The sequence below is a fragment of the Pristis pectinata genome, chromosome 33 (assembly GCF_009764475.1).
Source record: "Pristis pectinata isolate sPriPec2 chromosome 33, sPriPec2.1.pri, whole genome shotgun sequence".
Lineage (NCBI taxonomy): Eukaryota > Metazoa > Chordata > Chondrichthyes > Rhinopristiformes > Pristidae > Pristis > Pristis pectinata.
In genome coordinates this window covers 17,297,666-17,323,980 of record NC_067437.1, presented here as the reverse complement: position 1 = coordinate 17,323,980, position 26,315 = coordinate 17,297,666, and the positions used below count along the sequence as shown (strand labels likewise).

At 46.4% G+C, this 26,315-nt stretch overlaps 1 protein-coding gene across 2 annotated transcripts; it reads left to right on the top strand.

The window, feature by feature from the left end:
* The first annotated feature begins 199 nt into the window (after window positions 1-199).
* On the top strand, window positions 200-26,007 carry tab1 (TGF-beta activated kinase 1/MAP3K7 binding protein 1). 2 transcript variants are annotated; one of them, XM_052043265.1, is made up of 11 exons: window positions 200-353; window positions 893-1,026; window positions 4,286-4,436; window positions 8,729-8,815; window positions 11,112-11,250; window positions 11,787-11,903; window positions 13,548-13,659; window positions 14,678-14,822; window positions 15,875-16,097; window positions 22,141-22,303; window positions 24,779-26,007. In XM_052043265.1, the coding sequence occupies exons 1-11, from the start codon at window positions 321-323 to the stop codon at window positions 24,996-24,998; spliced, it is 1,524 nt and encodes a 507-aa protein (XP_051899225.1). In that variant the 5' UTR covers window positions 200-320; the 3' UTR covers window positions 24,999-26,007. The 2 variants fall into 2 exon arrangements, with proteins under 2 accessions (XP_051899225.1, XP_051899224.1); XM_052043264.1 differs by lacking the exon at window positions 200-353 and having other exon boundaries at window positions 723-1,026.
* Window positions 26,008-26,315: the final 308 nt, after the last annotated feature.

The window sequence follows — 26,315 nt, the reverse complement described above, 5'->3', positions numbered from 1 at the left end:
CCCCAGAGCCCGGCCACGCCCCCAGCAAACCCCCAGTCCCGCCCCCAGAGACCTAGCCCCGCCCCCAGACCCCGACCACCCCCCCAGCAAACCCCAGCCCCACCCCAGACCCCGGCCACGCCCCCAGCAAACCCCCCCCAGCCCCGCCCCCAGAGCCCGGCCACGCCCAACCCAGGCACCGAGCCCAGGCTCCTTCGCCCGCCCGCCCCGCCGCTGTGGCCCCGCTCACGTCCGCATCCTTCACGTCATCCTCCGGCCCCGCCCACTCGCCGGGAATTTTCTTCTACGTCTAACGGTGGCGGTGACGTACTTCCGCTGTAATGGCGTCGCAGAGGAGACGGGGTCTTCAGAATGTGAGGAACTGGGAGACGGGGGACGGAACGGAGGGAGGGGGAGGGGGAGGGGGAGGGGGAGAGGGGAGAGGGGAGGACGGGAGGGGGAGGTGGAGGTGATGGGGGATAGGGTGGGAGGGGAGGGAATAGGGTGAGGGGGATGGGAGGGGCGTGAAGGGGTGTAGGGTGAGGTGAGGGGGTGTAGGGTGAGGGGAGGGGGAAGGGGGTGAGGGAGATGGGGAAGGGTGGGTGGGGAGTGTGGATAGGGGACGGGGATATGGGGCAGGGGAAAGGGGATAGAGGGGAGGGGGTAGGGAGAGGGGTTGGGGAGGAGGATAAGTGGGGATTGGGAGAGGAGGAACAGAGCGGAAGGAGAGAGAAGAGGATAGGGGAGGCGGGAGAGAGGGGGAAGGGAGGGGGAGAGGAAGATGGGGAAAGAACGGGTGGCGAGGATATGGGGGACTGAGAGCAGCTGTAGCCTCCCCTTCCCCCCTCGCTGAGTGTGAGGGAGACTGGTGATCATGTTTGGACATTGCTGTCTGATTTCCCACCGTGACCAGGAGCAGCCTAGCTGGACAGATGACCTCACTGTGTGCCACCTGTCGGGGATTGGTTATGGCACAAACCGCATTTACCAGCTGGATGGAACCAGCACTGAGGCCCACACCTTGGAGGATGGCTGGCTGAGGTTTCGGTGAGTTTTAACCCTGGACCATCTTCTGGGTTGAGTTCTAGTTTGTAAGAGATTTAATGTTGGTTGTTTGGGATCAGAGTTTGTGACGTGGACCAAAGAATTTGGCTTTGATCTTGTTAATATTGAATTGAAGGAAGTCTTCACTGATTCAGCAGTGTGTGCTAGATAAACAGTGTGACTTAACTAGAGGCCATAGATAGGCTGAGGCAGATGGTGGTGAAGTTAAGCTGAGTATTAGTTATGAGCAACCTGACTTAATTTCCTTGGATGGCCAATCTATCCTTTCCAAAGAAGATGGTTACTGGTCTGTGGGTGTTTCTGAAATCCTACGACTTAACCCTGAACCAATGTGACTTGGTATAAGCTGTTTTCTATTAGTTTTGCAAAATGCTTTTGGGCTCTCTGTAATGGTTTTATTCAAATGCAAGTTGATGTCGTTGTAGGGGCAATGTTTGTGTCATTTCCTGGAAATTCATTACTCTTTGGACGAAAGAGTTCTTCCTCCTTTCCCTTGCTATTCCTGTGAAAATTGCACAGAAGAATAAAATCCAACCCTCAAAATGTGCTCAGTGATCAGAAAGTAGGTTCTGGCATATGTTCCTGTTGGGCATGGTGAGTGAGTGGACTGGCGTACTTCCCTCTATTATTGTGACACCGATCCCGATTAGTTTATTGTTGATGATGAGAATAGGTCACCAATGAAGGACAGAATCCGGGTTAAAATTTTCTTTCCCATTTCTGTTGAAAACAATTTAAGATGGGTCACCAGTGGATACTATAAGTTTAAAGGGCAATTTTTAAAAAATTTTTTTCACACTTTATATCAACATTACAACAACTTGTCAAAGTGAAAGTTGACTGAAGCCAAACTGTTCCTTGTTGAACTGGTGTGTTCACTAACTGAGTCATGTTTGACCCTGAGATAAACTTCCAGTCACATACCCACTAAAGCAAATTCCATTTAAGTTCTGCTTTTAACATGAGAAACCCCTTCCAAAGCATTTTACTGGAGTCAAACAAAAGTTCATGCCAAGCCACATGATTTGTTAAATGATTAAAGATTAAAGTGTAGGTTTTAAGGAGTGTCTTAAATGGAAAAAGAAGTTCTGGGAACGAAGGGTTTGGGGGCCAGAGGTGGAAGAGTGGAGATAGCTCAGGGCTGTCGGGTGGGAGGAGATTCTAAAGCTATTATGAATTAAAGAGGGTTTTCTGTTCAACAGAAGCATATAATGCAGGTGAGTTAATGTTGAAAAAATTATTGTCTTGATCAGGAGGTATAGAAATCATCTTTTATAAAGATTTAGCATAACCTTTAATCCAAACTATCACTGGCAGACAGACGGGATTAAGGTAAGTCTGAAAGCGTTTAATAATTAAGGGCAAAAGAATAACCAGGGAAAGAGTAGGGCCCATTAGGGTCAAAAGATGTAATCTTTTCAGAGGCAGGTATAGGTGAGGTCCTAAATGAATACTTTTCATCGGTATTCACAAAGGATATGGGTTTTTGTAGTTGGAGAATTCAATAAAGGGGAAGGAGAAATTCTAGTGCAAGTCTCAGTAAATAAAGAGGAGGAACTTGATGTCTTAGCAGGCTTAAAGGTAGATAAATCCCCAGGGCCGGATGACATTTATCCCCGGATACTATAGAATGCAAGGGAAGGGATTGCTGTGGTGCTGGCTGAGTTTTGAAATCTTTAGCCACAAGTAAAGTACCAGATGATGGTAGGACGGCAAATATGGTCCCACTTTTCAAGAAGGGCAGCTGGGGAAACCCTGGTAACAATAAATCTGTGAGCCTGATGTCAGTAGTAGGTAAATTATTGAAAAAAATTCTGAGGGACAGGATTAATGGTCACATGGAAAGGCAGGGACTGATTACAGACAACCAGTACGGCTTTGTCAAGAGCAGATCCCATCTGAAGTAACAAAGTGTATTGACAAGGACAGTGCAGTAGCTGTGGTAGCATGGACTTCACTAAAGCATTCAAGAAGGTCGCACATGGGAAACTGTTCCAAACGGTTAGGGCCCGTGGTAAATTGGATCCAAAATTGGCTTGACAATAGGAGACAAGAGGGTGATGGTGGAGGGTTGTTTTGTGATTGGATGCCTGTGGCTAGTGGTGTTCCACAGGGATTGGTGCTGGGACCCCTGTTTTTCATGCACGTGAGTGATTTGGATTTAAGAGGCAAGATCAGTAAGTTCACAGACGACATGAAGATTGGTGGAGCTGTTGCCAGTGTGGAGAGTAGTCTTCGATTGACACAAGAGGTTTTGCAGATGCTGGAATCTGGAACAACACAGAATGCTGGAGGAACTCAGCAGGTCAGGCAGAATCTATGGAGGGAAATAAACAGTCGACGTTTTGGGTCGAGACCCTTCGTCGGGACTGGGCTTAGGCTACAGGGTGGTATCAACGTGTTGGTGAAATGGGATGAGAAATGGCAGATGGAGTGATAAATGTGAGGTGATGCACTTTGGGAGTACTAATGAGGCTAGAACATACACCTTGAAAGGCAGGGTCTGAGGGAGTATTGAGGGACAGAGGGACCTTGGTGTGCAAGTCCAAATGTTTTGAAGGTGGCAGCACAGATAGGTAACGTGGTTAAGAAGGCATATGGAATATTGGCCTTCGTTAGTCAGGGCACTGAGTACAAGGGTAGGGAGGTTATGCTGCAACCTTAAAACATTGGTCAGCCCTCAGCTGGAGAACTGTGTGCAGTTCTGGTCACCACACTATGGGAAGGATGTGATGGTGCTGGAGTGAATGCAGAGGATATTCACCGGGATGTTGCCTGGGATGGAGTGTGTCAGTTATGAGGAGAGAGTAGGTCAGTTTCCCTGGAGTGGAGGAGGGTATGATGGGACGTGATTGAGGTATATAAAATAGTGATGGGTATAGATAGGGTCTATAAATAGATGCAGAAAACTTTTCCCTTATCAGAGGTGAACAAAACCAGAGGATGTAGATTTGGGGTGAGTAGAAGATTTAGAGAGGATCTGAGGGAGATCGTTTTCACCCGGAGAGTGGTGAGTACCTGGAATGGACTGCCTGAGAGAGTGGTGGAAGCAAAATCGCTGACAGCATTTTAAGAAGGGTCTAGATGAGAGTACTTGAATCACTTAGGCATAGAAGGCTATGGGCGAAGTGCTGGAATTAATATGGATGGGTGCCCACTGGTCACTGGTGGGCTAATTGGCCTGTTTCCTTTCCTTCCCCCTGAGCCCAGCTGACTTGAATCTGATTTCCCTCTCCTCCAGAGAAGACGAGTGTTTCCTTTATGGGGTCTTCAATGGATACGATGGAAGCCGAGTCTCAAAGTTCGTGACACAAAGGCTGACAGCGGAGCTCTTGCTGGGACAGCTAACTCTGAGTCACAATGATGCTGACGTACGCAAGGTGTTATTGCAGGTATTGTCCTCCAGATCTGAATCTAGTTCATCATATTGGGGCTTGCCGGGAGGTGTGGGGCACCTGTCTTCACATTACACAGGGATAGTGTCACAGAGATACTCAGAAATATCCTGCTCAATGAGGAGATTGTAAAAGATTTCAGGAAGCACGGAATAATGAAAAAGGCATCTATGTGGCAAATGAAATTAAATGCTGAGAGGCACATAGAGCATTTTGGGCAAAAGAGCATCTTAAAAAGGATCAGAGAAACTTGGGTGTATGCTTAAACAAGTTCTAGAAATTTTCAGGACAAATTGAGAAGTCTTGTGGGATCAGTTGTTTTAAAATAGAGACCTGAAATACAAGCAGTGTGGTTACGCCAGACCTCGATAGATCGCCGATTAGGCGAACTTGATTTGGACATCACCCAGAAAGGATATAAAGACCTTGGTCAGGATACAAAGGAAATCTTTGGGTAAGGGATTACACTTCTGTAGAAGCTGAGGGCGAGGGATTTCTTAAAAGCAAAGAAAATGACGACAATAAGGAATTAAAATCATGAATGCGATTGTAGAGTAAATAAGGAAAAGCAGCTTCTAGTGTCATAATGGTTGAGTACGATTGAATTTTTCATTCACTTGTGGGAGAGAAGAATGGGTCCAAGACAAGTATTTTAAACTTACCTAAAGGCAACCATGAGGTATGCTACGTAACATGAACTGGCAAATTAGGTTAAGGGGTCAGTTAGGTACACTAGCAGGCATTAATGGGGATCTTTCAGAATTAGAATAGATGCAGTTCAATGCCAAAGATAAATTCCGAAAGATCTACCATCCATGGTTAAGTAAAAAAAAAATTAAAGTTAGTATCAGACTTGAAGCATATAACTGCATAAAGACAGGTGGCAGGTCGGAAGTCGTGGCATCCGTTAGTCTCACAAGACCATGGACCTGTGCATTGGAGAGTCTTGCTTCAGTCGGTAGTGGTAGAGCAGCGTCTGTTGTGACTGTAGAGGCCTAAACGGGAGTGACAGTCTCGGCTGCAGTGACTGCACTTGAAGGCGCTGTCCTCCTGTGTTGCTTTGGTGCTGTTTTTCCGGCGAGTGCACTTTTCTTCAGCAGCTAGCCTCAGCTTCTCTTCTCGTTTCAGACCTCTGTGTAGTTCCAGCCTCCAGCGAGAGCGATCGCTTGCAATTTCTTCCCACCTCTCGACGTTCTTAACAGGTCGGAAGACAGGTCTGAAATATTTAAAAGTAGCTAATGGCTGAAAGATCAATAAGGAAGGAAAAATTCAAGTATGCTCTAAGCTAGTCAGAAATGTAAGAACAGATGGTAAAAGCTTCAGAAGATGTTTTGAAAAAAGACTGAGCAGCATGCGCACTGGTGCTATAGAAAGTAAGTTTAGGGAATTCATAGTGGAAAGCAATGAGATGGCAGATGAATTAACCTGTTTTACACCAGTCTTCACCGTAAGAAGATACAAGTAACATTCCAGAAATATCCGTAAATTGTGAATTGGAAGGAAGGGACTTGGGGAAAATTACAATTCAGGGCGCTGGCACTGAGCGGACTGTTAGAGCTGTGGGTGACAAGTTTCCTCGTCCTTTGTTTTCATTGAATGAGATAGTTGGTGTATTGGTTTAATTGACCAAAATTCCCTAGATTCCCAAGGTTCCATTAGGTAGGAAAATAGTAAAGATCATTCCTTTATTCAAAAAGGGAAGGAGATGGGAAATTAGAACCGATAGACTTAAATTGTAGATTAAATGACAGAAGCTTATTATTTAAAAACATTAAAACACTAAGAAAAATTTATAATAATCAGGCAAAGTTGACGTGAGTTTTGTGAAAGGAAATCATGTTTGACCAATTTATTAGAGTTCTTTGAAGAAGTATTATGTGCTATGGATACAGGACAAGCAGTAGATGTGCTGTACTTAGATATCCAGAAGGCATTTGATAAGGAGTTGCTTCAAGAGGTTATTGCAGAAAGTAATAGCTCATGATGTAGGAGGTAACACACAGATTGACTGGCTGATGGGAAACAGAAGGCATAAATGGGTTGCGATAGTAGAAAACGCTATAAATACAGCAGGGTGGGCAGCATCTGTGGAAAAACAGCGTTAGTGTTTCAGGTCAAAGACCCATTCAAGAGAACAAACAGATCAAAAACAGAAATGCTGAAAGAACTCAACCAATCAAGCAGCATCTGTGGAAAGACAAACCAGTCAACGTTTCAGATTAGAGACCCTTCAGAAGGAGAGAAAGCAAGTTAGTGTAAGCAATGGTCAAGTTAGTGTAAGCAATGGTCAAGTTAGTGTAAGCAATGGAGGTGGAGAAGGGCAGTGGGTGGAACAAAGAGAATGCCAGTAATAGGGTGAGGTGATGACAACCGTTAAATGAGCAGTTGAGCTCCTTTGTCAGTGTAACGTGTTGCAAGTGTTATGAAGTCTGGGTGACGTTGGATAGTCGACGTACTGAACACGGCAGAATATACACATGAAAGTAAAGGGAAGAGGACTGGCAGCGCAAGTGGCCAGTACAGGAACAAACAGAAAGACAGAGCAAGTTATCTGCAGTGGGAGAATTCAGTATCGAGTCCTGAGGCTACAAGGTGCCCAAACAAAAAAAAAATGAGGAGTTGTTCCTCAAGTTTACGTTGGTCTTTGTTGCAACAGTGCAGGAGACCACAGACAGAGATCAGAGTGGGATGGTGAATTAAAATGACAGGTGACCAGGAGCTTGGGGTCACCCCTGTGGACTGAGCACAGGTGCTCTGCAATGTGATCACTCAGCCTGCGTTTGGTTTCCCCAGTGCAGAGGAAGGGACACTGTGAACACCGGACACAGTACAATAGGTTGGAAAAAGTGCAAGTGAATCGCTGCTTCACCTGCAGTGATTGTTTGTGCCCCTGGATGGTGGGAGGGGAGGGAGTGAGAGGACAGGTGCCTCCTGCATTGTTACAACAAGGACTGATGTAAGCTCGAGGAACAACGCCTCACTTTTCGTCTGAGCATGTTGCATCCTGCAGGACTCAATATTGAATTCCCCAACTTCAGGTAACTTCCTTTGTTTGTTCCAGGACTGGGCATTTATGCTCCCTCTGTTTTTTCATTCGTATATTCTGACCTGCTCAGCATGTCCCACTAGGCCGGTCTATCCAACATCACCCAGACTTCACACATTACACTGACAAAGGAGCTCAACTGCCCATTGAGTGTCCTCCGTCACTTCACCATATTACTGACAGTCCCTTTGTTCCACCCACTGCCCTCCCCCACCTTCTCTGTTACTTAGACTAACTTGCTTTATCTCTTAGTTCTGGTGAAGGGTCTTTGACCTGCAAAGTGAACTGATTTCTCTTTCCGTAGATGCTGCTTGATTAGCTGAGTCTTCAAGCATTTCTATTGTTTCCTGCATCCGCAATTTTCTGTTTTCCTTTCCTGGTATAAATGGGTCTTTTTCTGGTTAGCAAGATGTGATAAATAATATGCCAGGGGTTGATGCTGGGACCTTAACATTTTTGAATTTATATATATATATATATATATAGCTTGCATGAAGGTATGGTTACTGAATTTGTACATTACAGAAAGATGGGTAGGATAGTAAGTTGTGAAGAGGACATATGAGGTTACAAAGGTTAAGTGAATGGGCACGGATCTGGTAAATGGAGTATAAGGTGGGAAATGTGAAATTATCCATGAAGGAAGGGAAAATATCAAAAAGGAATATTTTATCAAAATGGTGAGAGATTGCAGGACCCTGAGATGCAGAGTCCTAGTGCATGACGTGACGAAGGCTAGAGAGGAAGTGCAGGTAATTAGGAAGGCTAATAGATTGTCATTTTCTATTGCTAGGAGAATTGCAAAAGTAGGGAGGTTATACTTCAGTTATATGGGGCATTGGTGAGACCGCTTCTGGAGTACTGTGTACATGGTCGGTCTCGCATAAGTAGAACGACCATGTACACTACTCCAGAAGTGGTCTCACCATTGCAAGCTGTTCAGAGAGGGTTGACTAAACGAATGGGCCAGTTCTCTTGTGAGAAACAGTTGGACAAGCTTGGCTTGTATCCACTTAAATTTAAGAGTGAGATGCAGCTTGATTAAGCATAAGATCCTGAGAGATCGTTACAGAGGATGTGGCAAGGATGCCTCCTCTTGTTGAATTGGGCTGTTCTTTTGTGTGCTGTTGTCAGCCTATGACAAAGAAATAAAATCTGTTCCCAGTTTGCCTCGAGTGAATCAGTTGGCAGGTGTGAGCAAATGGCTGCACAGTTTGAGGGCTCCGTGTTCTCTTTCCCACAGGCCTTCGATGTGGTGGAACGCAGCTTCTTCGAATCCATTGATGATTCTCTGGCAGAAAAGGCCAACCTGCAGTCTCAGCTTCCCGAGGTAACAACCCATGTCTGTAAACATTGATCTTATATTCTCTAACACTGACCCGTTGGGGCAAAGTGCACACTTCTGTACTGGTAAGCTTTTATATAACCCCATGTACATCATGTGTTGGTATCATGGTTAAACCAGCACATTGCGTGATAGGATTCCAATGGCTGGCATCAAGATGTCTGGCTGATAAGTCCCTCTCCAGAAGCATGATTCCATAATCCAAGCCGAGAATTTCTATGCAGTAACGAGGGAGTCCTGGACTGTCATTGGTGTTGTCTTTTGGAAGTAAAACAGAGATCCTGTCTGCCTTGTCGTGGATGAGTGGGGGGGGGGGGGCTCCTGTGGCACAGATGAAGGTGGCACAGTGGAACTCTCCTGGTATCCTGGCCAATATTTATTCTTAAACCAGCATTGCTGGGCACAGATGATCTGCTCATGGCTTGATTGCTGTTAGTGAGAATTTGCTGTGTATGATAGGCTGCTGTGTGCCTTGCAACACGTCAGAGGTTTCGACAGGGAAGCACTGCGTGATGTCCTGAGGTTGCAAAAGGAACTATTGATGCAAATTCCTCATAGGGAAGTTTTGAGTAAAATGGGCTGAGATATTAGTCCCTTGGCAGTAGATTTCTCTTCCCTTTTGTAGACTTGCGTACAGACAGGCAGGGAGGGGTCAGACTGATTCACCTGTGTGCTCAGAGCATTCTTCTGTGCAGGATAGACATTGCTGAAAGATCTGTGGGATTGAAACACAGAAAGGAAAGAATAGTTCGCTGCAGACCTTTCCTTTTCATTTTCACATGGAATTACGTAGATTCTTCAGTGTTTTCCTGCACCAACACTAACTGCACAGTTGACCCAGCTGAGTCGCCCAAGGCACTCCCACTCTCCATCTCTCTGTCTTCCTGCTTCATCTTCAGCAGGGCCTAAAAAAAGTATCTCAGCAGGGAATGCATTAATTCCTGCCATGTTTATGCACCATAGGAGGCACCTACCTGGGTCACTTGATACTTTCAGGATATATTTGTGTCCCTTTCTCATTCCTGCGTTTGTGTAGATTTTCCTTAAATGCACCTACTCCCATATGTCTTGCTATTCATTGTAATGAGCTCCACATTTCTGCATTCTAGAGTAAAGGAATTTTTTCTGCATCTCCTCTTGGATTTATTAGCAACTGTCCTATTTTGCTCCCACAGATTTTGGTTCATCACAAGTGAAATGCTTTTGTGATCCTGAACACCTCTATCATCACCCCTCAGCTTTGTCAGGAAAGACAAGTGAGAATGTGATGCTGCCTGGGCAGTGTAGGATGGTGTGGTTAGGGTGAGATTCTCATTTGTCACTCCCTCACCAGGATAGTCTTTGACATTTCCTTGCAAATAATTCCAGACAGTGACACTATATTTGATGCTGGACAATAAATGTGCTTTATTCCGGTAGAATTATTTGTATATCCGGCCACAGATTTTGCAATTTCCATTTTGAGAACAGGCCCATTATCTCTGTTTCCCTAGTACGATAAGATGAACTTTTAACCTCACAATCTACCTCGTTATGACCTTGCACTTTATTATCCACCTGCGCTGCACTTTCTCTGTAGCTGTGACACCTTACTCTGCTTTCTGTATTTTACCTTGTACTACCTCGATGCTCTGTGTAATGGATTGATCTGTATGAACAGTGTGCAAGGCAAGCTGTTCACTGTACCTCGGTATAAGTGACCGTAATAAACCAATTGCAATAATAAACCAATTCCAATTCCTGCCTGGGCAAAATCATAGTCATACAGCATGGAAACACATCCACACCAACCAGTGGGCACCCATCCGTATTCATCCCATCTTCCAGCACTTGGGTCATAGCCTTCTCTGCCTTGGTGATTCAAGTGCTCGTCTAGACGCTTAAATGCTGTCAGTGACCCTGCTTCCAGCACTCTCTCCGGCAGTGCAATCCAGGTACTCACTGCTCTCTGAATGAGAAAAGTTCCCCCTCAGATCCCGTCTAAATCTCTTTCCCCCTACCCTAACCCTAAATCTTTGTCCTCTAGTTTTATTCGTCTCTGATAAGGGGATAAAGATTCCTGCTACTGTACGTACCTGTCTGTTACCATCAACTCCCTTTAATTCATCTGATGATATACCCTTTTCAAAAATATTGGTACCATTTCTGCCTCAAGTTCGAACGCTGCCATTGCTGCAACTCTTGAACTCTATCCTCTCCCTGACTTTACTTCTCCACGTCCCTGTTGTCTCAATCCCTCGATGTTGCCCCTTCTAATTTGTGGTTTGTGCTTGTCTCGCAGGGCATTCCTCACTCCCAGCTTCCACAACAGTATCAGAAACTCCTGGAAAAACTCAATAAAATTGAACAGGAGATTGCAGGAGGAACAACTGCCATTGTTGCGCTCATTCTCAACAACAAACTCTACATTGCCAACATAGGTACTCAGCTATCCTCTCGCTGTTGAATGGTTGTTATACAGGTCTTCATGTATCTGCCTGTTGTACTCCTAACACTGCTCATCTCTTGTCCCTCACTCCCAGAGCTGCCTTAGTTCAACATCCCATCACTTTGTCCTGCTTCCCTGGAGTAAGCAACGTGAGAGCACGAGGCAGCTCACAAGCGGTGCCTCCTGTACCCTGCAGGAGTGGTCTTGCCTACCATACCTACAGTGGGAGTGGAGCCGGGCTTGTTTGGGGTCTCTAGGAGGACCTGTGTAGAGTTATTGGCCTCCTGGGTTTGAGTACAGTTGGCATTTGTTGGTGCTGAATTACGTGTGCACCATTCTCCTCTGCCTTCCCCAATCACCAATGCACCCCTGGAGATGTCACCTGCCCTGCCCTCTCCATTGATCTGGTGCCTTCTGTGACGGCCCCTCTTTCCCCCCGACCTCCGCTCCACCCACGTGCCAAGCTGATCCAGCACTGAGAAATGTGAGATTCAGCATTTTAACTAGGCTCCTGTTCCTGTTTGGCAGGCACGAGCCGAGCCTTGCTGTGTAAATCCACTGCAGACGGACAGCTCCAGGTGACTCAAGTCAGCGTCGATCACACGACAGACAATGAGGACGAGCTCTTTCGCCTGTCGCAGCTTGGTGAGTGACCTTGACGCAGAGGACATTTCCAGCTGTGGCATCTGGTGAAAATTCAGGTCTCAAATCAGAATCAGGTTTATTATCACTGACGTGTCATGAAATGTGTTGTTTTTCGGCAGCAGTACAGTGCAAGACATAAAATTTACTATAAGTTACAAAAATAAATAGTGCAAAAGAGGAATAACGAGGTAGCGTTCATGAATTCATGGACCGTTCAGAAATCTGATGGCGAAGGGGAAGAAGCTGTTCCTGAAATGTTGGGTGTGGGTCTTCAGGCTCCTGTACCTCCTCCCTGATGGTGGTAACCTGGAGAGGGCATGTCCTGGGTGGTGAGGGTCCTTAATGATGGATGCCGCCGCCTAGAGGCACCGCCTCTTGATGGCAAGCAGGGTTGTGCCCGTGATGGAGCTGGGTGAGTCTACAACCCTCTGCAGTCTCTTTCGATTGATTTGTGGGCTGGTTTGACACTGGGGCTAAGAGGGACAAGCATCCCACAGACTTAACTCTGAATCTGCTTTTTACCCTTGAATTTAGGTTCTGCTATAATGTAATGGGCAAAGTTCTTATGTTGAATATGCAGTGTCTGGAAACCTCATAAAAATTGGAGTTGATGCATGTTCTCTCGATTCTCCTTGAGTTCTTCTATTGAATCTGGGCCATTAAACAAAACCTTGTTAAAGCCAACACAGGAAAGAGGCCTCGGTGTATGCAGGCTTCCAACACTGCTAATTTTCTGCATTTGACAGCTGGCAGCTGTGGGACTGAGTTTCCCTCAGAGAGAAATCCTGCTGTGTAAATGTTAACAATCTAATTACAACTGTGAAAGTGGAGGGGGAGATCTGACCACATCGGCCACTTAACATTGGAGGGACTTGGTGGAATTCATGATCACACCCTCCATTTATAACACGGGAAGGAACAGAATGGAGCAGATATGGTCTTGCTTGTGTTTCTTGAAAAAATAATCCAACGCCAAATATGGTTGTAGATTTAAACTCTTTTGTACAAAGCAGTAGTGTTTATGGAGGAATGCATTTTTTCTGTTAAGAAATGTTACCTCAGTGGAGCCTTTCTATCCTAATTCTCTACAATGAAATTTGATTCTTTATAGTTGCACACTGACTCACTGTGCCACAACACTTCAGCAACAATTCTAATTGCTACAAATGAAGCTCTTATCCCCAATACCTTATCACAAGACAGGCTCAGCCACTTCATGAAACATGAGAAGAAAACTGCACAGGCATGAAGTGTACATCCTGTACAGTCAGCAGAATTTAAATAGCACAGTCAGCAAAACTGTCCCCTGACCTGTTAAATCATAAAGCATCCTCTAAATGAACAACATAAACCATGTCCCCATTAATAGCTGCTGTATTAATCCACCAGTGGTTACAAGTAAGAAAAAAAAGCCAGGAATCTGAAATGAAACTAAATTCTAATTATTTATGAATGCAAATTTGTCTTCCATTATATGTCAGTGTTTAAGACAGGGGGCCTTTTTCTCAAGTCAGATGCAGATGAAGGCACAATTAGTCACTGCTCCCGGTGCTTGGATGCTCCAGGTCGGCGTGTGGTTCTGTCCCGATGCTCTTACTCGCTGCTCAGAATGAAAGGAATATTAAATTTTCATTTTGTCTCTAGGTCTTGATGCTACAAAAATTAAACAATGTGGGTTGATTGGAGGTCAGGACAGCAGCCGCAGGATTGGAGACTACCGAATGAAGTACTGCTACAGTGATGTGGAAATGTTGAGGTAAGGAGGATTTATTCCTTATGTGTTACTAACTTCCCTGTTGCGCCTGCATGCTTGCTTTCAGTGACCAGTGCACAAGGATACCCAAGTCTTGTTGCACCTCCCCCTTTCCCTGGTCACTTGCCATTCACATTATCATTTGCATTCCTGTCAGTGCCACTGCAGTGGATAAACCTCCAATTTGTCCACATTATACTGCATCTGCCATACCGTTGTTTGTCCAGACAACCTGTTTAAATCACACGGCAGCCCCTCTGCATCTCCGTCACAGCTTACACTCCCACCCAGTTTCATGTCGTCCATAAATCATTAATACAGGTGGGAGGGGTTTGCATTCCTATGGTCTCAATGATCGTAATGTGAAGCCTCATCATCTGTTCGTGCATCAAGAAACCAAGTTGGAAAATTTTTTTAAATTATTATTTATTTACTTCTTTTTACACATAAATTACACGAGAGTGAATTTTATTCCATATCTGAAATTTTTGGGTTCTGATAACTTGAATTCTGTTAGGGTGATTTTTTTTGTTACCCGAACAGCTGTAAAGTTGGAGTCGCCTGTATATCTATTGTGAATGGTTCGGGTCCAAGTATCGAACTCTGCAGCACCCACCGATCACAGATGGCCACTCAGGAAAAGGGCCTATTTATTCTTTCTTTGCTTCCTCCCGACTGCCAGCAAATCCTCTGTATATACCAATACCTGGCTCTCAATCACATGTGCTTTAATTTTGCCCATAGTGTGAGTGGTAAAATCTAAGGGGAGTTGATAAAAATGTGGAGAGGATAAAAATGAGATTAATGTAGGATTAGTGTAAATGGATGTTTGATGGTCAGTGTGGACTTGTGGGCAGAAGGGCCTGTTTCTCTGCTGCACCTTTCTGACTCTGATGTAGCCGCCAGTCTCCCGGCGCCGGGCCCCCGGTCTCCCGGTGCCGACCCCACCATTTGTTTGCATTTGCCTCGTGCTGACGTTGTTGATTTACAATGACAATAATCTGACTTCTTTCTCGGGTAGCCCTGCCAAGACGAAGCCAGTGATCGCAGAGCCAGAAATTCACGGAGGACAGTCGCTGGATGGGGTGACGGGGTTTTTGGTGCTGATGACAGATGGACTGTACAAAGCCCTGGAGGCAGCTCATGGTCCTGGACAAGCCAATCAGGTGAGGCCGTGCACACCATCAGAGCACCATGTGTGTAAACTGATGCAGTCTGAGCCCTGAGCCTGAGGAGGGCGACTCAGTGAGGAGTAGGGATGGTGTCTGAGCCCTGGGTGCTGCTGGCTGGGACAGAGTGTGTGCCCTGGTCCTGGGCTGTGTGGAGGTGGGTCCAGCATCTCTCCAATGTGTGCTGCGGGGTTGTGTTGCAGTGTTTGGGGTTTGGGTTGGTACGTGCTGTGTGCTGTGGATCACTCTGTGCTCTGGGGTGGATATCAGGGTGCACTCTGTTGGTTGGGACTGGGGGTCTCGGTGCTGTATATGAGGGGCTTGGGTGTGTTGTGGGTGGTATGGGGAACAGTGTAGGGTGTGGATATTTTGGGAAAGAGATCTGGCATCTGCTGCAGGGGTGTTGTGGTGTGTGTGTGTGTGTGTGTGTGTGTGTGTGTGTGTGTGTGTGTGTGTGTGTGTGGTTGGGGGGGTGCGCAGTAGATGGCCACATGTTTGTTCCAGTGTGCAGTGTTTGAGGTCTGGAGGAGTGTGGGTATGTGTTTGATTGAGTGTGTGGCTGGGTATATTTTTTTGCAGTGTGGGGTACACTGTGTGTGGGGGCTGGGTATGTGTTCAGCAGTGTGTGCTGTAGGGTGGGTGTAGTGTGTTTTATGTCTGTGTATGGACAGGGTGAATGGGTACGTGTTCGTTGCAGTGTGTGTGTGTGAGTCCATTGTTGGGGTTGGGTATGTGTTCAGCATTGTGTGCTCTGGGGTGGGTGTAATGTGTTGTATGTCTGTGCCTGTGTATGGACAGGGTGAATGGGTACATGTTTGTTGCAGTGTGTGGGTTCCAGTGTTGGGGCTGGGAATGTGTTCAGCAGCCTGTGCTCTGGGGGTGGGTGCAGTGTTGAGGGAGATCAGCTGGTGTGGGCCCTGAGTTGAGGTATGAGCTGAGCAGCAGACATGTGGACTGCTGACCATGTTCCTGAGCATTGCCCGGACTTGTCCTGACTCCTGGGGTGAGGGTTCTGTTTGTTACTGAGTTGCTCCCGTCTCCCCTCACAGGAAATCGCAGCCATGGTAGCCACTGAGTTTGCACTGCAGACGAGGCTGGACGCTGTGGCCCAGGCGGTGGTTGACCGAGTTCGACGGATACATCGCGATACCTTCATCAGTGGAGGCGAAAGGTCAAAGTTTTGTGACAGACATGAAGACATGACCCTACTTGTTCGAAACTTCAACTACCCTCTGGGGGAGATGAGCCAACCGTCCACAAGCCCGACCCAGGGTAAGTGAGACCACCGTGTGCTGTTTGGGTGTTTTCTGTGTCATCACAGCCAGTCATTGAGCCAAGCCCCGGCATTTGGCCCAGCTGGCTTCTTGGTGCTTGTGGTTTAGCTCTAACCCTTTAGACATCCAGTGATGTTGGAGGACTACGGTTATAGAGCAGTCTCAATGAGTTGCTGACTTTGTCTGTTTCCCACGCTGTTGGTTGTACTTCCCCCACCAGTACTGGGAACTTGGTGGGATAACTGTTGCGGAAGATGCCTCACCGACCACAGAAGTTCTGAAGGAAGGGTGAAATCTCAAAACGAAGGCGCTTGTTTGTATTCCACAGACATTGCCCTTCTACTGAACAATTGTTGCTAATGTACATACAAAATAAGGCCGTGTGTTGTGTGCAGACTGGTCAGCTGTGGAAACCATTAGAACAGAGGCTGACTCATCCTTGACAGGAGGTCCCATGAGCACGTTTCTGCCTGAGTCATTCTTTAATCTGCCTCATTGAGTTTTCCCACCCCACACCTTCCTAACTCCCTATCCAGCAATAGGGGACTTGGTGCTGCGTCAGTGGTGATACAGAAATACGACCTGCATATCATGCCAGGTGACGTACTCCTCCGTGCAGGTAGTGTGTAGGACGGGGGTCAGCAGCACGGAGTAAGTGACCTGGCATGATATGCAGGTCGTATTTCTGTGCCCAGTGTAAGACGATAAGATATCTTTATTAGTCACATGTACATCGAAACACACAGTGAAATGCATCTTTGCATAGAATGTTCTGGGGGCAGCCCGCAAGTGTCACCACGCTTCTGGCGCCAATATAGCATGTCCACAACTTCCTAACCCATACGTCTTTGGAATGTGGGAGGAAACTGGAGCACCCGGAGGAAACCCACGCAGACACAGGGACAACGCACAAACTCCTTACAGACAGCAGCCGGAATTGAACCCGGGTCACTGGCGCTGTAATAATGTTACACTAATCGCTACACTACCGTGCCGCCCTATACCGTAGCGTGTAGGAATCCAGCGTGACTGCCAAACAAAATATAAACCATGTTACTATAAACTAAAGGCAGCTAATTACTAAACAGAATAAGGAGCAGCTTAGAAAGATGATGGGAGAGACGATTGCGGACAATTGTGGAAAAAATGGGGAAACTTTGTCATTTGTGTGAAGAATTGGAGAATGATTAATAAGGGACTTGTTGAATATATTCAAGGCCACAATAAAGAGGGTTTACGAGGGAGTTGAGGGTTTAGGGGAACAGGAAGGGAGTGGAGCAGTGGCCATCCAGCAGTGACCCTACTGAATGGTGACATATCCTGAAGGGGTTGGGGCATTTGCCTACCACTGCTTTTTCTTCTATTGGGGTATGGCTAAGTACTGCACTCTTGAAGACCAGGTACCATAATGTGCCAGGTCACGTACTCCATGCTGCCGGCCCTCGTCCTGCACACTACCTGCACGGAGAATTAGCCTCCACTGACGCAGCACCAAGTCCCCTATTGCTGGATAGGGAGTTAGGAAGGTGTGGGGTGGGACAACTCAGTGAGGCAGATTAAAGAATGACTCTGGCGGGAATGTGCTCGTGGGTCCTCCCGTCAAGGATGAGTCAGGCTCTGTTCTAATGGCTTCCACAGCTGACCAGTCTGCGCACACACCTAGCCTTATTTCGTATATAATTGTTGGGATTCAGTCATAAAACTAATAATGTTAACGTAAATGAACACATTGTTTAAGGATTAATTAAGAGCTTAAAAATAGATCAGGGTGACCTCCAGGAAGATAGGATATGAAGTTGTGCAAACACCCAGCCCGTGTTCTTAATAGTTCATTGCATTCTGGAATGGTTCCAGTAGACCAGAGGAGGCTAATGCAGTCCTTTGAAATGGAAGGTGACGTAAAGGACCCGGTTAAATACAGGTCTATTAGGTTAATATCCATTAAAGGGACAATGCTTGAGGGAACCATTAGTAGTGCAGTTTGTGATGTCTCTGGTAGAGAAGGGAAGTTTGTGATGTCTCTGGTAGAGAAGGACATAATTTGACTCCCAAAAAGCATTTGGCAAGATGCCACACAAGATTGAAGCCTCTTGTAATATCGGTAATGGAATTAGTTGGATTGAGGACTGGCTGGCAGGCCTTGAGGTGGGTTGGGATCTGTTTGGAGGCTGATCTCTACAGACGCAGTACACAAACACTATCTTGATTGATGGTCTCGTTTTCAGGTATGGGGAAAGGCTGCAGATTGGTGAGATTTAGGCTGCAGGCTTCAGGCCAATCGTGATGACTGGCAAAATGTGTGTAAACTTGCACAGTAGGGGAATGGAATACTCAACTTTCGCACGCCCTTCAGGGGAAACATTAAAGAAGGTGGAGGGCAGAAGTTGGAGTGATAACAAGTAGAGTGCAAGAACAGAAATTACACGAGTGGGCCTTCTGTCTCTCTGAACCTGCTTTGCCATTTATCAAGATCACATCATGGCTGACCTCAATGCCATTTTGCTGCACTGTCCCCAGACCCCTTGATTTAATATCTGGACATCTATTGATCTCTTTGTGTATTTAGTGACTGAGCCTCCACATCTGTCCAGGGTAGAGAATTCCGAAGAATCACCATGCTCTCCATGATAGCACTTCTCCACAACTCTGTCCTAAACAACCTACCCCCCATTCTGAGATTGTGAGCCCTGGTTCTAGACTCCTCATCCAGGAGAAACATCCTCTCTGTGTCCAGCCTACCAAGCCCTGTTAGAATTTTGTAAGCTTCAATGAGGTCCCCTTTCATTCCTCTAAACCAAAGAAGACAGGCCTAGTCTACTCAAATCTCTTCTAGGAGGCAGTCTAGTGAACCTTTGCTGCATTCCCTCTGTATCAAGCATATCTAATTTTAGATGGGATCAGAACTGTATGCAACACTGCAGATTCATCTCATCAAGGCCCTAGATATATTCCAATCCTCTTGCAATAAAAGCCAACATCATTTTTCCTCTTAACCACTTGCTTCATTTTTCAGTGAGTTGTGTGCAGGACACCCAGGCCCCTTTAAACATCAATGTTACCCAATCTCTCTCCATTTAACCAATCCTCTCCTTTATTGTTCTAAGAACCAAAGTGAGTGACCTTGCATTTCTCCACATTATATTCCACCTGCCATGTTTTAACGCATTCAGTCGGCCTGTCAGTAACGCCTTGAAGCCTCTCCCCACTCGTAATCCGTAGAAATGTGACATTTGATCTGAATTTCCTTGTTTGCCCACTGCATTGCAGTGTTAACCAATTCCCAATCCATGCCAATATATTACCCCTTTTTCCCCGTGCTGTGATCTCGTAACCATCAATGAAGGACCTTCTGAAAATCTAAATACACTAGATTCACTGGTTCCCTCTTAACTACTTCACAAGTCACACCCTTGGAGAACTCCATGATTTTCCTTTCATAAATCTATGATGATGATGCTTAATTCTATCCTTTCAATGTGTTCTGTTATTCTGTCCCTAATAAATTCCAGCATTTTCTTTCCTTTTGTAAAGAGTGTTGGGACACATTCATTGGCAATTATAACATGAGACTTCCCATTTTGTATTCTTTTATGAGCTTGTTCAGAATAACCTCCAGTTTTAATCTTTTAATGTACAAAATAGAAACAGGTATCGATTGTAAGGCCTCTTGAGCCCGTTACACTAGGCCTGCAGATAATGGCCTTAGCTCCACTTTCCAGTCCAATCTTTGTGTTGCTTGGTTTGCTTAGAATCCAAAACATTTTAATAACATCCTTGTGCACTCAGTAAAGGATTGTTGAGAGCTTCGAGGATAGAAAATTGCACATTCACAGCACTCTTAAGTGGAGAGGCTTTTTGCTTATCTCAGCACAGATGCCGCCTGACCTGCTGAGTAACTGCAGCATTTTCAATTGTTTCAGATTTTTAATTTTTTTTTGCCTTTCCTTTACCCAACGTTCTGCCCCCACTTGTAGTCTTAGCGTCTGCCTTCATGTTTGTTCAAGTCATTCCAAGATCTTGTGTTTCTGAGGTCCAGTGTGTTTAGACATGCTTGGTTCTAAAGGTTAAATCTGCCCAGTCTCAGCTCCTAACATTGGTGGATATAAGTCAGTCTTTTCCAGTCTCTCCTCATCCCAGGAATCAACTTGGCGGACCTTCATTTCACCACCTTGAAAGCAAGCTTTGTCCTCCTTCCAACAGGGAGAGGGAAGGTCAAAATGCACACAGTGCTTCAGGTGTCATCTCACCAAAGCACAAGTACAGTGAGACTTCCTTTCACCTCCTTGCTACAAAGGCTTTTACATTGTAATTGCCATTTTTACCTATATGTTTACTCTCAGTATATAAGTTCAGGCACCCAATCTGTCCGAATAACTTCTAATTGTTTCCCACTAGTTAAACAAATACTTCATATGGAAATAATTAACCTCATATCCTCAGCCCACGTCACCTTACCCTAGTGTTTTTAAATTAATTTTTCAAAATTTGAACATTGCAAGACAGGTTTATTTTGCCCATCTCTTTTGCCCTTGAGAAGGTGGTGGTGAACTGCCTTCTTAAACCTCCCCAATGCTTCTGGTGAAGTTGTTGTTGGAGAGGGAGTTCCATGATTCAGACTCAACAGTAAAATTCCAAATGAGGAAGGTGCATGATAGGAGGGGAACCTGCATGGGGTGGTCTCATGTGCCTGAAGAGCTCACAGGTTTGAGAGATGCCGTCAGAGTAACCTGCGCGAGTAGCCACTGTGCGTTTTGTGCATGGTACACAGTGCGGTGGAGGGAGTGAATTTGGAACACCCTTCTCCTGTTTACTGTTTACTTGTGCTCCACCTTTCATGACCAGACACTGCAGGATTGCAGTGTTCCATCTGTTCCATTGCATGTTGCTTCATCGGTTCAGCCTGCATTAGTGCTGAGTTGCAGCCAGACCAGGTCGGCATCCCGTGCTTAGATATCCTTTTGCTGCTCCCGGTATGCCTCATGGGTGTCCAGATTTAAACCAGCAGAACTGCTCTGAGTCTATCCCGTTTAGTGTGGAGGGTGTCATTGGTGTGGAGACAGGACTTTGTCTCCACAAGGACTGTGTGGTTGTCATTTATACCAATGCTGTCATGAACAGATGCATCAAGCACAAGTAGACTGGCTAGGATAAGGTGCAAACAAGGAAGGCATATGATTGGAGGGGACAAATTGGATTTGACCAGCTTGAAGGATTTCAGTGATCCAGATGACATTTTACCACAATCGGTAGTTTTCTGGTCACTGATACTGTGACTTTTTAAAATTCCAGATTATATTAACTGAAACAGCTGCTGTGTCGGTTGTGAACCGCTTTGGGAACTTAATTGTTGCATCACCACCAGGCTCTCAGCAGATTCTTTGCTGCGTCTCGGTTTGCTCTCCCACCCACCTTTGTATCATTAGCAAAACTTGGACCAGTTCCGTTCAGCACTACCTTTGCAGATAAATAATGCATGAGGCTTTGGGATAGGTGCAGTGAAGGGAAACAACCAATTCCCACTCTGAAGCAACCAGGTTATTGAATAAACTGAAAGGTTTTACACTCTGTGCTCGAGAGAGAAACATGCTTGTGGATCTGACTGCAGTTCATTAACCGATGAAGAGCAGGTTGGTTTTCCAGTTAAATGCATCAGTTAGAACCAGCAGTTGTGATTTTAATTCCTGCAAAGTTGGATGCAGGGGTGGTTCTTACTCTGGAGATGCCTCTTGTAGATTGGCTGATTACTAAATCCTGTATTTGGCTGTGCAGAAATCACTACACACAAGCTGCGTGGGGCATTGGTCAGGGTGATCTAGTTTAATTTTAATGATCAAGGAAAGCTGGAAGGGAACTTCTAGATTTATTTTGCTAAACTTGGTTGGCCATTCAACCAAGGAGACAATGTGTGTCTGGGTAGGGGGTCAAGTGTGTATTGTGATGCACAAATTTGTATGGGAGACAGATTAGAACAGAGAGAAGCCTTTCCCTGCCTGTATGTATGTTTGTCTTAATTACTGATCTGTCTTTACTGCCCTTTCCAGGGGGTCGAATCTACCCAGTCTCCGTCCCTTACACCAGCACACAAGGAACTCTGGGGAAAACCAGCGTCACGCTCTCCCTAGTGATGCCATCCCAGAATCAGATGATGAACGGTAACCACAGCAACTCAACAGGGGACGAGACCACGCCCACACTCACTAACAGGTATGTGTCCTGAGTGCGGGCGGGTGATATTGCGCGGGAGAAGGCAGGCTGTGGAATTACTTGATTTAAGTGTTTGCAGTCACAGTAATACAGCAACTGCTATAAAACCAGTAAGGTGTCTTTCACTACCCTAGGTTGTCTTTGTGTTTTACAGCAGAAGGTGCATTTGGAGTGGTGTGGTATAGGACAGCATAATGTTTTAGTGCCCACACACCATGCCCACTCTGACAAGGGCAGCTCCATGCTGGTGCACACCTCATGCCTGGGCTGAGCTGTATATCACACTAGCTGCCCTGAGTGTTTGGGATCTCATCCTGTTGTCCTGCGTGGGGAGAGAATCAGACACCACCCGCTATCTGGTCCAGCTGTTGTGCCAGGTAGGGTGTCTGGTGCACAGTGTCACTTGGGATGGGAAGTGGTAGCAGCAGTCGCTTGTGGGAGGGGATGTGAAGAGCAGGGTCCAGGTGCCCGTGGCGGGGTGGGGGGGGGGGTTGAGTTTGGAGGAGAGCAGGGTCTGGGTGTTGGTATGGGTGGGTGTCGGTCGGGTCTGGATGTTGCTCGGGGTGGGAGGGATAGCAGGGTCTGGGCAGCAGGCGTCACACCGGACAGGTTGCCTCTTTTAATTCATCCTCAGTGCCAAGCTGAAATGTCCAAAGGTGCAGAAATGTTTTACTGGGAGATGAATTGATGCTCTGTTTATGTGAAACAAGTGTTGTGGGAATGGGGGCTGATGACTGCACTGCGTGCGGCGTTTCCAGCTCAGTTGGGGAGCGGTCCATACTGAGAACTCCGCGGTGGGAGCTCCAGGTGTCATCCTCTGATCCACCACCTCTCCTCAGCTGCAGCCTTTGGCTGCCAACAGCACACACCGTCACTGCTGCCAAATCGTCACCAATTTCCATGCCCCTACCCTCCCAGCAGCCTGACTGCCTCCCCCTCCCAGCATTAGCTCCACTTGTTCCCCACCTGCCTCCCCCCCCCAACTCCACCACCCTCCCCCTGCTCCTTTCCCCACCAGCTGGACTGTGCTACAGCCTACAGCTCTGTCCTTCATGCTGTGGGCAGTGGTGGTACAGAGTGCGAGGAATGATGTGTCCCCTTCTGCCCAGTCAGCAGAATCCCTTCCCTAACGCATGTTAATTAATAGTCATAGAGCAATACAGCAGATACAGGCCCTTCGGCCCAACCAGTCCATGCCGACCACGGTGCCCACCCAGCTAGTCTCAATTTCCTGCGTTTGGCCCATATCCCTCCAAGCCCCACCCCTCCATGTACCTATCCAAGTGCTTCTTAAATGACACTGTTGTACCTGCCTCACCCACTTCCTCTGGCAGCTCGTTCCACATACTCACCACCCTCTGCATGAAGGAGTTGCCCCTCAGGTCCCTTTTAAATCTTTCCCCTCTCACCCTGAACCTGTGCCCCCTAGTTTTGGACTCCCCTACCCTGGGGAAAAGACTGTTACCGTCCACCTCATCAATGCCTCTCATAATTTTAAATATTTCTATAAGGTAGCCCGTCATTCTCCTACGTTCCAAGGAAGAAAGACCTAGCCTGGCCAACCTCTCCCTATCACTCAGGCTCTCTAGTCCTGGCAATATTCTCATAAATCTTTTCCAGTTTAACTACGTCTTTCCCATAACAGGGTGACCAAAACTGTACACAGTGTACAGTGCGGCCTCACCAATGACTTATGCAACTGCAACATAATGTCCCAACTCCTATACTCAGTGCCCTGACTGATTAAGGCCAGCATGCTAAATGCCTTTTTGACCACCCTATCTACCTGTGATGAACTATGCACTTGTACTCCTAGATCCCTCTGTTCCATTACACTACCTGGTGCCCGACCGTTCACAGTATAAGTCCTACGCTGGTTTGACTTGCCAAAATGCATCACCTCGCAATTATTTGTATTGAAATCCATTTGCCGCTCCTCGGCCTACTTCCCTAACTGATCAAAATTAATTAAAGAAGAATCGAGAAGATCAATAAGAAACAAACAATTCTTCCGTTGATTCTGTCGATTGATGTCGCTATTAGTGATGCATGCTACTTTTTCCAGATTAATTTATTTAACTGTTTGTTAAATTCTGCATCTGCTGTGATAGTTTTTGATCTGTGTGTTCGGATCATGGGTCTTGCTCTGTAGATTGCTAAGCTCAGGGACATCAGCACAGGCTGTTGTAGATGTGGTGTCTGGCAGGGAGCTTCAGTGAGGTACGCAGCATGTGGCAGATTCAGCAGAATGGCCCTGGGAATGAAAGACCTCAGTGGCCTGGATAAAATGAATAAGCTGTTCTTCCTCACAGAACAGGCTAGGAGGGGACTTAATCGAGATGCTCAAAGTCATCAGGAGTTCAGATAAGTAAAGGGATGGTTGACCCATTGGCTGATGGTTTCAGTTGTGCTATGGAGTCTCTTGTGGGACGACACAATGCAGGTACGTGACTTACCCTTCTGGTTTCTTTACAGCCAAAGTCCGACAGCCACATTGCAGTCAACCAACACGCACACACACAGCAGCAGCTCCAGCTCAGGTGATGGGCAGGGCCACTTGTTCCACCGGCACCGGCTCCCTCACACCCTTCAACCTGACCAGGATGGTCGCGTCGAGCCCTACGTCGACTTCTTGGAGTTCTACCGACTTTGGACTGTGGACCACAGTGAACAGACCCTAGCCGGAGTCCAGTAGATGACCGGTCAGCACTGCCTCTGGCCGCAGTTGAGCTGCTGGGAGGCTCTGGGTTATGACATAAAGTGAACCCTATCTGGGTCATTGACTCGTCAACTCTCCATGAGAGACGGGAGCTGAACGTCAGACAGTGTTTCAGGACTGCCCATTCTCTCTCGGATTTCACCTCCTCACAACAGCAGCTAACCAGGGCACCAGAGCCCTGCAGATGGAGAGGAATATTTGAATGTCTGTGTTTGTGTTAGGATTGGGCCGAATTCATCTGTGATGACCTCAACCAAATAGCCTGCCTACTGCTTAAGCCATGATTGGCCGAAAAACGCCCAGAAGGTGCAAGGCAGCTTCGGGGGGTGGGGGGGTGGGGGGGAGATGGAGCTGAGGTTGCTTGACTTCTTGTTCTTGAGGAACCTTCTGACGAACTCTTGAGTGCTGGGTGTGTGTTCAGGAGCTGAAACATGTCACTGTTGTTTGATCCAACATCGCAAAAGTGTTTTTAAGCAGCTGGGCTAAGCTTATCAGTGGCTGCAGTCAGAGTCCCAGGTGATGAAGCTACGAATAAAAGACGTTATGCTGCCACTCATCCAGCCTTGTGATCTTTATCTAAAGAGGGCATGTTGCACATGCCGATTAGCATGTGAATGACTGGAAGTTGTAATCAGTCAGAATGTTACAGTAAATGAAAATCCAAACAAAACTGCAGATGCTGGAATCTAAAATAAAGATAGAAAAGGCTGGAAACGCTCAGCAGGTCGGGCAGCATGTATGGAACAAGAAACATGAACTCTATGTTTTGATCTCAATATTCTCCCATTAGCCAGTTGACCAGAGGACTGCAACTTATCCCCACAGCAACCCTGGCCTCACCCTATCACAAATATTTACTTTGTCTTATCCATCCCTCCCCAAATGTAAAGCATTGTTTTTCTTTGACCTGAAACATTAATTGTGTTTCTCTGTCCACAGATGCTATCTGATCAGCTGAGGCATTTTCTGTTTTCATTTCAAAGCATTATCGTGTTTGTCTTCCGTTTCAGGGCCATATGTATCTTTTATGGTTGTCATCTGTTCTATCTTCTGGCTATTATGAGACGGATTTTTTTTCTGCTGTTTTACTTCATCTCAATTGTGTGGCTTTTGCTGATTGTTTTCAAAACTTTCTGCAGGATAACTGGTGTGGAGTAGTGTGTGAGGGTACGTGTGCTTATGGGTGGTTGCTGTTGCACACTGGGGCCAGTGCAGTCACATTTTCACCCTTGGCTACGTAGCTTGATGTAATACCCACTAAACATTCTGTGATTGTTACTGATAGTTTCAAAA